Source organism: Carcharodon carcharias, chromosome 17, assembly GCF_017639515.1.
Source record: "Carcharodon carcharias isolate sCarCar2 chromosome 17, sCarCar2.pri, whole genome shotgun sequence".
NCBI lineage: Eukaryota > Metazoa > Chordata > Chondrichthyes > Lamniformes > Lamnidae > Carcharodon > Carcharodon carcharias.
In genome coordinates this window covers 43,963,056-43,978,435 of record NC_054483.1, presented here as the reverse complement: position 1 = coordinate 43,978,435, position 15,380 = coordinate 43,963,056, and the positions used below count along the sequence as shown (strand labels likewise).

Genomic DNA, 15,380 nt, shown 5'->3' with positions numbered 1-15,380 from the left:
ATTATAATCCTGAGCAGGAAGCCCCAGGGAATTCTGTAATCCTTTGCTGGGTAACATTATCCACAGGGAAGCTGATATGGGGAGTCAGGAAACCTGGCTGATTTTTTTTTTTCTGACTTCAGCCCTCACAATGTTGAGGTTGGCAGCAATTGACTGATTTCAACAAATTCACCAAAATCCAGGGATCAAAATTCCTCTTCTTAGGCAGTCCCTCATGTCCGAGGGTGACTTTCTTCCACTCCAGGGGTGTGGGTCCTGAAATGACGAAAATATCCACTGCTGGGTCTGCACACTCTGCCACAGGTTGGGGCAGATAGTGTTTGATGAGGTGGGTGGGTGGGACGCTCCGATTTTGGTCCCCTCCTTCCAATGTTCACACTTGGCCTCACCTGGGCCTGTCAGATACGGTTGGCACCTTCACAGGTGCTTCTCCGGTTTGGGTGGTCTCAAGAGATTCCTACAAATTGATGGGATGTTGTATTTTTTCAGGGAGACTTTGAGGACGACCCTGGAGTGTTTCTTCTGCCCTCCTGGTAACCGCTTGCTGTGACAAGTGGAGAGCTTGCTTTCGGATCAAAACTACCCCAGCCTTGGCTGTTGTGCCTTAGCCACACGCTGTCCTTACCAACACCTACATTAATGTGATGTACTCTGATCAACTCCAATGAACAAGGAGTAACAAAGTACCTGCTAATGCTGACTGTTATTATTATTATAATAAGTGTTTGTTTCAGGGTCACAGTATAATTGGAAAACATACAACAAATATCCTAATGCAGGTAGAAATTACACAGAACCAACAGTCATTCCTTCACTTCTCCAAATAGGCACGAGAGACAATCTGAGTTTGACTCTCTGTCCTCTCAAATTGAGCCTCCCATCACTGTTCCCCCTGGCGCCCCCCCGCCCAAACCTCGACTGAAGCAAACCCATGCTGTACCTGTCCTGGGAGTGTTTGATGGGGGCAGTGTAGACGGAGATTTACTCTGTATCTAAACCTGTACCTGGCCAGTGAGTGAGGTACAAGAAGTAATGAAAAAGGTTCTTGGAATGTCGGCCTTTATCTTAAATTGCCTGCAACACAAGCAGAGGAAAGTTGTACAGTTGAACTAACTGTAGGTGACAGAGGTTGTGCAACCAGGCAGCCCCCTGACCTTTTAATGTGACAACCAGCCCTGGCTCTTGCACTCTTAGTATCCAAGGGGACACCATTGCATTATTGCAGAGATAGCTGCTGAGAGCCAACATCTGCCTGCAACAAGCTATTTGAAGAGGGACGGTGTGGAGGGAATTTATTCAGCCTCAAACAGGTGGGATAGTCTGCAAACAGATCAATGGAGAATGTTCCCAAGTACCCAGCTGCACAAGAAACAAGGTTTTTACAAATAACTTTCAGTTCTTCATCATGATGGGACAGGAGCTAGAATTCTGTGACCCATTTCTCTGGATTCTTCACAGATCTCTGAACTATCCGAGATGTGACAGACAATACAGCTTGAAGGTCCAGTTACAGTCCATGCAAACTGTGTATCATTATCACATGGTCAGTGTCACTCCATGGCCCCGGGGTTTGGTGGGGGATCAATGTATCATTTTGGCCTGGATAATAAAAAGAAAACACTCTCTGCTAATCACTGCAGATGGCAATTTGCTGTGTTTTATATTAATAGCCATGAACTCCTCCTTTCAGGTAAACCAGGATAAGGTGGGTGATCGGGGGTCAGGCCTGGGATATCTGGAGCATATCTGCCAGCTCATCGAGACAATTGGCCAGTTACAGGACCAGAACAAACAGCTTCAGAAACAGGTGTGGATTGCAGAGAGAGCACTGAAAGTGAACAGGATGAAGGAGGTAAGAGGCTCTCTCCCTATTGGAGGAGGGAAATGGAGTGAGTGCCCAGTGTGGACCTGGCCCTGAGCTTGTGGCTGGGGTTTGGCATATTCCCTGAATGATCTCATGTTGTAAAGTCATCTCCCTGGTGAGAGTATTCAAGCTGCTGAACAGAAATATTGAGCAGGCACCCTGTGATTTACAATCTGTGCATTCAAAGACACTCCCAGGGTCCTGCATGTTATGTATTTAGTTATTACAATGTCCCAGGAAGAGGGAATAAACTGGACTGTCTCTTTCTAAAGTCAATTAGCAGCAGACCTGAAGATATATGGCGGTGCTGTTGGCAACGACAGGGTAACAAAGGGAGCTGAATCTCCCCAGGATGAACTGTGGTTCCATTACTGGGGTTGAAGGTGGAAGATGAGCCCGAGCAGCAGGAAATGGGTCCTGAGTTCCATTGTGCCAGTGGTTTCTTGGGCTGCTGTAGTGTCTCTCTCCCACCAGTTGACGATCCAATCACAGGGCCAGAGACGCAGCTGCGCCACAGGGAGTGGTGGCTGTTGCCGGGGTTGCATCTGTGAGGAAGGAGTGTCCTCATTGGATGTGAATCCTGAAAGAAAGGGGAGTGGGACTTGGGGAAGCCAGATCCAGGTAGGCAGGACCCTGGCGATTGGGTTGGTGACGGAGGGGGGGATTTCTTGGTGGACAGATGGCACCATTGCTGCTGGGGAGACACTTCCATGGGCCAAAGGGACTTTGAAAGGGAGGTCACACTCTGGAGCCCAATGGGAGACCACCAGTTTCACCCAGCAGTGCCCTCCACACCCCAGGCACTGGCAAAATGCCCACAGGGGTGGGAAGAGGCCCTTAATTAGATATTTCAATGGTTTAATTGGGCTCTTGGCAGTCTGCCACCTTTCCCACTGGAAATCATTGCACATGCCACCCAATCCGCTTCCCACATCATTTTACCAACCTTCTCACCTTCCAGTCCATCATCAAAGAGCTGCTAACATTCAGCCAACGGGCTCCAATCACATCCACATATTGCCCAGGGACATTAATGAGTTAAAATGGTGGAATAGCATGTTGGAGAGAAGCTTATTCATTGTTTGTATAAGAACATTATTCACAAGATTATTCAGGCTGTGCTGACACAGGACTTCTGTTCAAATCCAGAGACATATTAATGATTAGGAGGTGAGTGTGGGAATGGGAGCTGTGAAGAGACATGAGTGCAAACCTGGGAAATGGGGAACAGGATGAGTGTTTCCAACTCTTCGTGATTAGAAAGTTTTTTTTTAAAAATACGCTTTGTTCATAAAATATCTAAAAGAATATTACAAAATATTTCCAACTTTTCATAACAGGAAAGTGCAATGATATTCACATTTTCTACATGGGTCATGTTGAACTCTGAGGTGTTTAAACACAGTTGCCTTTACTATATACAGTCAAGAACATGCTTACAGTCCGGGAGGTTCTGTGCAGTGGCCAGCCCCTCAGTGAACCATGGCTGAAAGACCTTACACATTGGCCTTTCCCCATTGGGCCTTTGCGGCAGCTGCCCAAGCTTTAGTGCGTCCTTCAGCATGTAGTCCTGGACCTTGGAATGTGCCAGTCTGCAACACTCAGTCGGGGACAACTCTTTGCACTAGAAGACCAACAAGTTGTGGGCAGACCAAAGAGTGTCTTCCTCCGAGTTGATGTTTGTCTCGGTGTGTGTCCCTGGAAACAGCCGTAGAGCACAGAGTCCTGTGTCACTACGCTGCTTGGGATGAACCTCGACAAAAACCACTGCATCTCTCTCCAGAACTTCTTTGCAAAGGCACATTCCACAAGAAGGTGAACAACGGACTCGTCCCCACCACAGCCACCTCGAGGGCAACATGTAGAGAGGGTGAGACTCAGAAGGATCTGACCGGGAGGGCCTTTCTCACCACCAGCCAAGCTATATCTTGTGCTTGTTGGAAAGTTCTGGCACTGAGGCATTCTGCCAAGTGACTTTGATAGTCTGCTCAGGGAACCATCCGACAGGATCCACCATCTCCTTTTCCCACAGGGCCTCTGTCTTAGAATCCTGATGCGTGCTGACCACTGCCTGATGGACCTGATCAAAGGCATTTCTCTGCATAAATTTTTCCACGAGGGACAGGTGATACGGCATGGTCCAACTACTTGGAGTGTTCCACAGCAGCATCGCCAGACCCATCCTTTGCAACACCGGGGACAGGTAGAACCTCAAAACACAGTGACAGTAGGTGTTTGCATACCAAGGGTCTACGCACAGCTTGATGCAGCTTCACAAAGGTGGCCATCAGGATTAGGGTGGTGTTGGGCATGTTTTTTTCCATCCTCTGCCCAGAGGCTTGTACATGGGGCCCATTCGGAAACGATCCATCGTTGATCTCCAGGTGAAGTAGAAGATGTCTCAAGTACTTGCTGTGGAGCCACACCTGCACCACGTACAAAAACACCAAGATCACATCACACCTAACGACCAGGGTCTTACCAACAATGGAGAGGGAGCATTGCTCCCATATGCCCAGTTTCAGACTTCCCTTGGAGATGGACAATAGTGAGAGCAACTGAATCTGGGGAGAGCCCAGAATAACAAATGTCCAGAAAACAAGTCAAATGTCTGTTAAAGAGCATTGAAAATACTGACTTGCACAGAAACTGAGAATAGCAGGGCCACACCTGTTAAAGAGCAACAGATCAACTTTGTACTCTCAGCTCCTGTTTAATGGCAACAATTTCACAACATGCTCCCAACATCTGGGTAGAGACACCTTCCCTAGCTCTAGATTGTGTGCATGTATGTCTTTCCCTCTCTGTCACTCTCTCTCTCTGTGTACGGTACAGCCTTTCTGTGTTTCTCTCTGTGTATTCCTTCCCCTCTCCCTCTCTGTGTTTCTCTCCTTCTCCCTCACTGTTTCTCGCGCTCTCTCACTGCTTCCATCTCTCTCTGTCTATCTCTGTTTTCCCCTCTCTCTCCCTCTGTCTCCCTCGGTATTGTGCAGTCTCTCTCTCTCTCTCTCTCCTTCTGTGTTTCTCTCTCCATGTTCTTTCCCCCTCTCTCTATCTCTGTTTTTCTCCCTCTCTCCCTTGGTATGGTGCAGTCTCTCTCTCTCCCTCTCTCTCTCTGTGTTTGGTACAGCCTCCCTCTCCCTCTGTATTTCTCTCCCTCCCTCTCTGTTTCTCTCTCTCTCTCTGTTCCTTCCCTCTCTCTCTGTCTCTCTGTTTCTCTTTCTCTTTCTCCCTTCCCCTTGGTATGGTGCAGTCTCTCTCTCTCTCTCTCTCTCTCTCTGTGTTTGGTACACTCCACCTCTCTCCCTCTGTTTCTCTGTGCCCCTCCCTCCCTCTGTCTCTCTGTGCCCCTCCCTCCCTCTCTGTCTCTCTGTGCCCCTCTCTGTCTCTCCCTCTCTGTCTCTCTGTGCCCCTCTCTGTCTCTCCCTCTCTGTCTCTCTGTGCCCCTCTCTGTCTCTCCCTCTCTGTCTCTCTGTGCCCCTCTCTGTCTCTCCCTCTCTGTCTCTCTGTGCCCCTCTCTCCCTCTATGTATGGTGCAGTATATCTCCCTGTCTATCTGTTTGTCTCTGTCTCTGTGTCTGCTGTGGAACATTGCATTTTCCTGCTGAACTAATTTCCTCTTTTTTAAACGGGTAGCATACAGGAAGACAGAAATCCTTTTAAATTTTTGATGCTGATTTTTGGTAATAAGCAGCCATTAAATGAGAACAATTCTCTCAGGCTGCCTTTGTCTGTTCCTGAATCCCCCTCTCATCTTCTAAAGGTCGAATGAGGTAATCTTTGGACCTGACCAGTATTTTCAACTCTGCAACATTTAAAAATCTGATGGATTATGTCCGCATCATTCCCTCACTCTGTGTAGTTCACCCACCCTCATTCCTTCACTGTGTGGTTCACTGAGGGATCACTGTATAGTTCACTCCCTCACACACTCACACTGTGTAGTTCACTCTCCCACTCAATGTATTTCATTCTCACTCCCTCACTCTGTGTAGTTCACTCATTCACTCACTTCCTGATGAAACCAGTTCTGAAGGAAGGAATCCTCTCCTCCCACAGTTCATTTCTTCTGCTCCTGAGCTGCTGTTCCTGAAAGATTTTTTTTATTTTAGGAAATAAAACACCTTTTGATCTGAACTAATATTGCAGAGGGTACTTGGGGGGTTTGCAACATTTGATTTGAGTAGTTGTGGGGACGAGTATTTGGGCAATGTTGAGGGTTCATTATCTCATCAATCCTTCACAAGAAATCTCTTCCTAACACTGGCACTTCCTTCCTTCACTGGCCAGGACTTTTTCTTGAATCACTGCTCATGTGGAGCTGTTGGTATCTTTCGGAGCCTTGCCAGCCTCCCTGATCTGCAGACTGGATCATCCACCAACTTCAACAGCCACAGGAACTCCTTCAAGGGTGAGAACACAGCAGAGAGCATCAGGAGGTTCGACAGTGTTAGAAGTCAAGGTCTGTGTCTCACCTGTATCATGTCAGCTTCTTTTCCAGGGTGTACAAAACTCCAGTTTAAAGTCTCATGTCAGTTTTAGTTCAAGCTTGTAACATATGGTCCAATTGGGGACAGAATTCCTCAGGATGATGGTGTAGTGGTAATGTCACTGGACTAGTAATCCAGGGCCCCAGGCTCTGGGGACAAAGGTTCAAATCCCAGCACAGCAGCTGGTGGAATTTAAATTGAATTCATTAATCTGAGATTTCAAGCTAGCCTCAGTAATGGTGACCATGAAATTATCATCATTTGTCATAACAACCCATCTGGATCATTGATGCCCTTTAGGGAGGCAAATCTGCCATCCTTACCGGACCTGGTCTACATGTGACTCCAGACCGACAGTAAGGTGGTTGACTCTTAACTGCCCTCCGCGATGGCTCAGCAAGCCTCTCAATTGTACCAAACCGCTATAGATATCACATGGACTCCATATTTCAAGCCAGCGGTGCCCACATACTGTGAAATAATATAAATGTGACGCTGGCATCATGACCTCCAGGGTTTGCATGATGACTGAGGGCATTGATTAGCATGGGTAAGTGAATACCCACCTTCCCCAGGCAGCTGGAGATTGGGGCGCTTGCCTTCTGTCCAGGGGCAGCCCATGCCTTCCTCATTATGTCCTAAATTACTTATCCCATGTGTAAAGGGGTTAATAGGAAGGATTTAAGGAAAAAAATGCGCCCATCTTTGGGGGTGCAGGCTGATTTCCTGACCTGGACCCTCTGCTACTCACATGTACCCTACTGGAAGCCTAAATGAACAATTCAGTAAGTATGTCTTAGACCAGGCCCTCAGTCATGCAGGGGAGCAGGAATTCCAATGGAGTGACACTCCATTCTCTGTGCCAGCCCATGCCCATACTCCTGCCTCTCTCTCCACTGACAGAATGCTTTAGGGGCAGGTGGAGATTCCAAAACGCCAAACAGGAAATACTGATGAGGTTTGGGACATGGGACTGAATTTTCCCATGGACACAGGGTTAGAGGTTGTCGGGGAGGGAGTAGAATTAAGGGGAAACTGCATCAGAATGGCTCCCTGACATATTCCCAATTTGAGAGAACACACTTGGGGTGGGCTGGGAACCGGATTGCTCAGTGACTGAGGAGTCAGCGTGTGAGCGAGGGGGGCGCATGCGCCCAGACGCGAGCGAGGGGGGCGGAAGCTCCACCATCTGCTGTGGTGGGATTCAAACCCAAGTGCCCAAAGCCTTGGATCTCTGAAATACTAGTCCAGTGACAATACCACCACATCACTACCTTCTGTTAGCCTGTGACTAAACTAAAATATTTGCAAACTTGATGTCACAGGTCAAATTTAATTTCAGAATGGCTCCTGAGTCCTGATCCAGCCATGCTGCTCCTTCCCTTTAAAAAAATACAGGCTATCTTTAGGAAGTTTCAGCTAGCTTTATACAGGACAGGCTCTCTTTGAGGTAAGCCATGCGGCTTAACATTAAGTACTGCTAGGACTTAACAGTATTGGCACCCTGCTGATGAATGAAGCCAGTGAGCAGCATGGTTGACATTGGCTGCACCCAGAAATCATTAGAATTAGCAGGCAACATGAGGTTGGCATCTTGCTGACTTTGCACTGAATGGGCATGAGGTAATCGTACATCACAAAACCCCCATCAGCTTTTGGGAGCTTTTGAATTTATCTCCCCTGCCTGTGTTTGAATGTTCCTTCAACCTGGTACCCAAGCAACAGGGGAACAAGGTGTGTCCTGTTTATAAAATATTAGCAAGAACAGAGCTTGGAATGACTTATTTGGTGATGCTTCTTATGTAACTGTGCATGTATTGAAGGGTTTGACACAGAGCTAGGTGAAAGACAGAGGTGCAGAAAGCCCGTGTGCAGAAACGTGACAAATCACCATGAGGTTAATCTGATGCACAGCCACGAGGAGGCCAGCAACCTGAACTCTCGACAGCAGGATCACCAAGTGGTGAGTGCCTCGGATTTTTAACATAGAGGTTTGGAGAGGAGTCAAGTGATTTAAAAACTTGTCAACAGATTTAAGAAAGCAAAGAGCATCATTGTGTGAAGATTAGTTGAACCCATTTGGCATTTAACCGTGGAGTGACATTTTTGAAAACAGAAAATGCTGAACGCTGTATAGGTCAGTCAGCAACTGTTCAGAAAACAGCTGAGTTAACATTTCAGGTGTGATCTCCTCTTGCTCTTCTGGCACTAGAAGAATTCTGGATTTTGTATTTAGTGTCTGTAGCTTTACTCTCCGATTATCCCTTTGATCTCCCATTTGATGAGTTTCTGAACCTTCCTCTCACTCGTCTCCACAGAGACATTCTGAAGCTGTTGTTGCATCTTGTTTTACTGTCTGTCCCTGCTGAATCCATTAAAGATGATGCTTTTTGAGTGCACAGTTGCTGGTGTTTCTCTCAGGAATCCAAGGGCAGTCTCTGAGAGAACAACGTGTAGTTGCTGTGTGGGGCTTGCTAGCTACATTGGCCTTTTCTAGTTCCATGCTTCCTTTTGGTCTTAGGAACCTTTTTTTATTCTTTCCTGGTACGTCAGCATCAGCATTTATTGCCCGTTCCTAATTGCCCTTGAGAAGTTGTTGCTGAGCTGCTTTCTTGAACCGCTGCAGTCCATGTGGTGTAGGTACACCCAAAGTGCTGTTAGGGAGGGAGTTCCAAGATTTTGACCCAGCGACAGTGAAAGAACGATAATGTAGTTCCAAGTCAGGATGGTGAGTGGAGTGGCTTGTAGGGGAACTTGCAGGTGGTGGTGTTCCCATGTATCTGCTGCCCTTGTCCTTCCAGGTGGCAGAGGTCATGGGTTTGGAAGGTGCTGTGTAAGGAGTCATGGTGATTTGCTGCAGTACATCTTGTAGATGGTACGCACTGCTGCCACTGTCCGTCGGTAGTGGAGGGAATGAATGTTTGTGGATGGGTGCCAACCAACCGGGCTGTGTCCTGGATGGTGTTGAGCTTCTTGAGTGTTGTTTGGGCCATATTCATCCAGACAAGTGCAGAGTATTCCATCACATTCCTGACTATGGAACTTTGCTATGAGGGAGAATGATAAAGTGAATATATAGATAAGCCATTGAATTGTAGCTATTGTTGCTAACTTATGAAGATCACCAATCAGTGCAGACACAGCACCAGCTCACTACTTACTAACCTGGCACTCCAGAGTAAAAAGCTGTGGCTACATTGACAAGCAAAGAGATGGTGCAGTTCCTCCAGTGAAGTTGAGTGAGTAGACAAACACATGGCAGATGCAGTATAACGTGGATAAGTGTGAAGTTATCCACTTTGGTAGAAAAAACAGATTGGTAGAGTATTATTTAAATAGTGATAAATTGGGAAATGTTGCTGTACAAAGGGACCTGAGTGTCCTTGTACACTAATCACTGAAAACAAGCATGCAGCTGCAGCAAGCAGTTGAGATGGCAATGGTATGTTGGCCTTCAATGTGAGAGGACTTGAGTACAGGAGCAAGGATGTCTTACTGCAGCTGTACAGAGCCTTGGTGAGACCACATCTGGAATATTGTGTGCAGTTTTGGTCTCCTTACCTAAGAAAGGGTATACTTGCCATAGAGGGAGTGCAGTGAAAGTTCATCAGACTGATTACTGGGATGGCAGGATTGTTGTATGAGGAGAGATTGGGTCGACTAGACCTTTATTCACTGGAGTTTAGAAGAATGAGAGGGGGTTTCATTGAAACATATAAAATTCTGACTGGGCTGGACAGGGATGATGTTTCCTCTGGCTGGGGGGGTCTAGAACAAGGGATCACAGTCTCAGGATACAGGGTGGGCCATTTAGGATTGAGATGAGGAGAAACTTCTTCACTCAGGATGATGAACCTGTGGAATTCTCTACCACAGAAGATTGTGGAGGCCAAGTCACTGAACATATTTAAGGAGGAAATAGATAGATTTATGGACTCTAAAGGCATCAGGGGTACGGGGGAAGAGCAGTAGTATGGCATTGAGATACAGAATCAGCCATGATCATGTTTAATGGCGGAGCAGGCTCGAAGGGCCGAATGATCTATTCTTGCTCCTTTTTCTTTGTTTTTCAGATTTTATGTTTTTTACCAGACTACATCTATATTTTCTGTAACAGTTATGAGTCTTAGATAGGTCCCCACCCCAAAGTCTGTTCCAAAACCACACACTATCCCTTCCCCTGGCAATTGTTTGAAACTAAATCAGGTTGTTCACAATCTTGGTATCCTATTTGATCCTGAGATAAGTTCCCACTACATAAAGCTATCTGTTTCAACCTACATAACATCACCTGACTTCAGCACTGCACAAGTTCCTCTGTTTGAGAACAGTCCAGTTTCTCCAATCAATCCATGTAACTGAAGTTCCTCATGCCTGGAATCATTCTTGTGAATCTTTCTAATGCCTTCACATCCTTTAGGGTTTATCCAAGTTTCTTTCGGTGCAACCCGTCTAGCCTGTACAGGACCCATCTCCCCCAGACCCAGTCCCAATGTTGCAGGAATCCAAAGACCTCCCTTCTGCACCATCTTTCCAGCCATGCTATCTGTCAATCACCTGAAAGCAATTGGTTCAAGAGGTGTTAGTTGCTGTAGCATGAAGCTAAACAAGCGAGTGATTCATAGGAAGGTCTATAAAAGAGACAGGCTTTTCAAACCACATGATCAGGAAGGGGTGCATGAGGAGACAGGCAACTACGCCAGAGTGAGTGGCGAATTAGGTTCACGTGGGAATTCAGTGCATGGGGGTGAAGAGGTGTGATATACATAGGAATTAGTCTAAGTTAATTGAGTAATTAAATTAAATTAACTAATTAATAAGTAACAATGGCGGGACAGATGCTATGTTGCAGCTGTGGAATGTGGGTGCTTTTGAATGCCAAGGCGATCCACTGCAAACACGTCTGCAGGAAGTGTAAGCAGCTTGAGGAATTCTGGATCAGGATTATTGATCTAGAAGCCAAAATGCAGACCAAGTACAACATAAGGGAGGGGGAAAAAATATCTGGATACTTTGTTCCAGAAGACAGTCATACCTCTTAAAATAAGGTCATCTGTTTTGGTCAGCAGTGAGGGACAGGAAGATGTGACCGTGAGCGAGGCAGGTAATGGGACTGAGCAGACACAAGTGGAGGAACCTCAGATTTTGGCATTGTCAACCAGGTTTGAGGTGCTCACAACCTATGTGGACAAAAGCGATGTCAGCAAGGTGGAAGAGCATGCTGGCCATTGCACTAAGGTACAGGAAGCCATTCAATTTGGGGGTAGCAAACAGGTAGTAGGGGACAGTATAGTGAGGGGGATTGACACTGTTCTATGCAGCAAAGAGTGAGAGTCCAGGTGGCTGTGTCGCTGCCCAGTGCCAGGGTTTGGGACATCTGCTCAGAACTGGAAAGGAACTTGCAGTGGGAGGGGGATGGTCCAGTTGTTGTGGGCCATGTCTGGATTATTACCTGAGCCACATGCAAATTAGCATATAGCAAATAAGATTAGAGAGATGAACGCGTGGCTCAAAGAATGGTGTGGGAGAAGTGGGTTCCGGTTTGTGGGACACTGGCGCCTGTACTTGATAACCATGGTTTAGGAAAAAATGTATGAGAAGAAATATTGGGTGCTTGTGATAAAGGGACAGCAATAATCATGGATGACTTTAATCTACATATAAACTGGAAAAATCAGATTGGCAGTAGTAGCCTGGCTGAGGAGTTCATTGAATGTTTTTGAGAGAAGTTCTTAGAGCTCTGGAACCAACCAGAGAGCAGGTTATTTTAGACTTGGTATTGTGTAATGTGATAGGATTAATTTAATTACCTCAGAATGAAGGCACCCTAGGTAGCAGCGAACACAATGTGATTGAATTTTACATCCAGCTTGAAAAGGAGAAGAGTGGGTCTAAGACTAGTATTTTAATCTTAAATAAGGGCAACTATGTGGGAATGAAAGCTGAGCTAACTGAAGTGAACTAGGATTTTAGGCTAGGGGATAGATCAATAGAGAAGCAGTGGCAGACATTTAAGGGGATATTTCAGAATACGCAGAATAAATATATTCCTACTATAAAGAAAAACTCTAAGGGCCCCACCACCCTTGCTTAACAGAAGAAATTAGGGAAATCATCAAACTTAAAGAAAAAGCATATAACTGGGAAAAGATGAATGGCAGTTTAGATGATTGGTCAGAATATAAAGAACAGCAGGGAATAACTAAAAGGTCAATCAGGAGAAAGAAATTAGTATGAGAGGAAGCCAGCTAGAAATGTAAAAACAGAGTTTCTGTGGGTATTTAAAAAAGAAAAAGAGTAAGTAAAGTGAGTGTTGGTCCTCTAGAGAGTGACTATGGGGAGTTAATAGTAGATAATAAGGAAATGGCGCATGAGATGAATTAATATTTTGCTTCTGTCTTCACTATAGAGGATACAAAAAGCTTTCCAGTAAAAACTGTAAATCAGGAGGTGGAAGGAGAGGGGAACTTTTTGAAATTACAATCACTAGGGAAGTGGTACTGAGCAAACTGATGGAGCTGTGGGCTGAAAAGTCTCCGGGTCCTGATGGATTTCAGAGGTGGCTAGAATCTGGAAAGGTTTCATCAGACTGGAAAGTAGAAAATATAACCCCTCTATTAAAGAAGAGAGGGAGGCAGAAAACAGGAAATGATAGGCCAGTTAGCTTGCCGTCTTGTCCTGGGGAAGGTGGTTATAGCTGAGCATTTAGAAAAACTCAAGCTAATCAGGAAGAGTCAGCATGGTTTTGTGAAAGGGAAATCCTGTTTAACCAATTTATTGGCGTTCTTTAAAGGAGTAACATGTGCCGTGGATAAAGGGGAGCCTGTAGATGTGCTGTACTTGGATTTCCAGAAGACCTTTCTTAAAGTGCCACATCAAAGGTTATTGCGGACAATAAAAGCTCATAGTGTAGGGGGTAACATATTAGCATGGATAGAAGACTGGCTGACTGACAGAAAACAGAGTATACATAAATGTGTCTTTTTCTGATTGGTAGAATGTGACAAGTGGTGTCCCGCATGAGTCTGTCCTGGGGAAGCGATGACATGGTAGCTAAATTTGCAAAATGTCACAAAGACAGGTAGGAAAGTTTGTTGTGAAAAGGACATTAGGAGGTTGAAGACATATATAGATAGGTTGAGTGAGTGGGCAAAAAATCTCAGTAGATAGAGTTTATTGTAGGAAAATGTGAGGTTGTTCACCTTGGCAGGAAGAATAAAAAAGCAGAATACTACTTAAACAGAGAAAGACTTCAGAATTCGAAGAGGGATTTAGGTGTTCTAGTGCATGAATCACAAAAAAGTTAGAATGCAGGTACAGCAAGTAATTAATAAGGCAAATGGAATGCTACCCCTTATTAGGCGAGGAATTGAACATAAAAGTAAGGATGTTATGCTTCAGTTACACAGGGCGTTGGTGAGACCACATCTTGAATACTGTGCACAGTTTTGGTCATCTTATTTAAGGAAGGATGTAAATGCGTTTGAGGTGGTTCAGAGGTTTACTAGATTGATACCTGGAATGAGTGGACTGTTTTATGGGGATAGGTTGGACAGACTGGGCTTGTTTCCACTGGAGTTTAGAAGAGTGAGGGGTGACTTGATTGAAGTATACAAGATCCTGAATAGTCTTGACAAGGTGGATGTGGAAAGGAAAGGATGTTTCCTCTTGTGGGTGAGTCCAGAACTAGGGGGCACTTTTAAAATTAGGGGTTGTCTTTTTAGAACAGAGGAGAATTTTTTTCTGAGGGCTGTGCGACTTTGGAATTCTCTTCCTCAGAAGGTGGTGGATTTGGAGTCATTGAATATTTTTAAGGAAGAGCTAGATGGTTCCTTGTTAGGCAAGGGAATCAAAGGTTAATTGGGGTGGAGTGGGGGTAGATGGGAATGTGAAATCCTAAACACAAACCAATTAGCCCTGATCTTCTTGAATGTGGGACAGGCTCGAGGAGCCACATGGCTTACTTCTGCTCCTATTTCGTATATTCGTATGTCCCTCCATTGTCTCACTCACTGTTTTAAATGATCCTTATGGTTAAGATCATCGCCTATCCTGTTGGGAGTTCTGGAAGTATTTGGGAATTTCCTTCCTTCTTCCTTTCCTTGTTGCTATCCTCCTGAAAAGCTTATCTTTCCATTTTCAGTTCCAACAACAATTGCACTTCAAGGTGAAACAGCAATTTACTTGTACTTCTCAATGTAGTATACTGCATTCACTGCTCCCAATATATCAGCTCTACAAAGGGGAGATCAAATGCAGATTAAGTGACTGCTTAACCGAACATTTTAATTTCATTTCTGGTCGCCATCGTTTTAATTCTCCACATTACTCTCATGCTGACCTCTCTGTCCTCAGCTTTCTCCTGTATAAACTTACCATAGGCTCGAGGAACAGAATTCATCTTTCAAACAGGCATTTTACAGTCTTCTGAGCTCAACAATTTCGGACTGTAATCTCTGCCCCATTCTGTTTCCTTTTTCTTTGCACATTTCTGTTTTGATCTTGTTTCTCTTTTTTATTTCTTTTGGACAATAGTTGTTCACCATTCTGCCATTGTTACTATCTCCAGAAACTAAAATAACCCAAATTTACTGAATGACCCCCAAATGAAAATTCTACTTTTGTAGTTTTTACTTCAACATGAATTGAACTAATGCAAATTAAACATGAATTAACAAGCAAATGACACTTTTAAATATAAAATTTCACTTTAAGTAGTTGATATAACAAAGATACGCAAGCATTTCCCTTCAGCATGTATATCATTACATTGCTATACAGTTCTACAATATACTGTTCTTTATTCATGCAGGGTAGGTCAGGAATCCTATACGACAACAGCTTTTCCCTCCAAGTTTCACAGGTGTGATCATCATTAGCAAGGAACACTTGTAAACCCCCTCTTCCTACTATCATAACAGTCCTGATGTAGCTTTCCAGAGTCCCTTTTCAACTAACCAACCACATCCCGATTCACAGTTTTGTCACTTCTGGGGGAATAAACCCCAGTTCTTTAGCATCTCCAA

At 45.0% G+C, this 15,380-nt stretch overlaps 1 protein-coding gene across 3 annotated transcripts in view; it reads left to right on the top strand.

The window, feature by feature from the left end:
• The window catches only part of si:ch211-250c4.3 (uncharacterized protein LOC100535981 homolog), a 60,339-nt gene that overhangs the window by 24,262 nt on the left and 20,697 nt on the right, over positions 1–15,380 (top strand). For 2 of the 3 annotated variants that reach the window (XM_041210266.1, XM_041210264.1), the window contains exons 3-5: positions 1,691–1,852; positions 6,155–6,326; positions 8,178–8,317. In XM_041210266.1, the coding sequence (XP_041066200.1) occupies positions 1,691–1,852; positions 6,155–6,326; positions 8,178–8,317 (474 nt within the window). The remainder of the gene's footprint in view (positions 1–1,690; positions 1,853–6,154; positions 6,327–8,177; positions 8,318–15,380) is intronic. The other variant, XM_041210265.1, reaches the window with a different exon arrangement.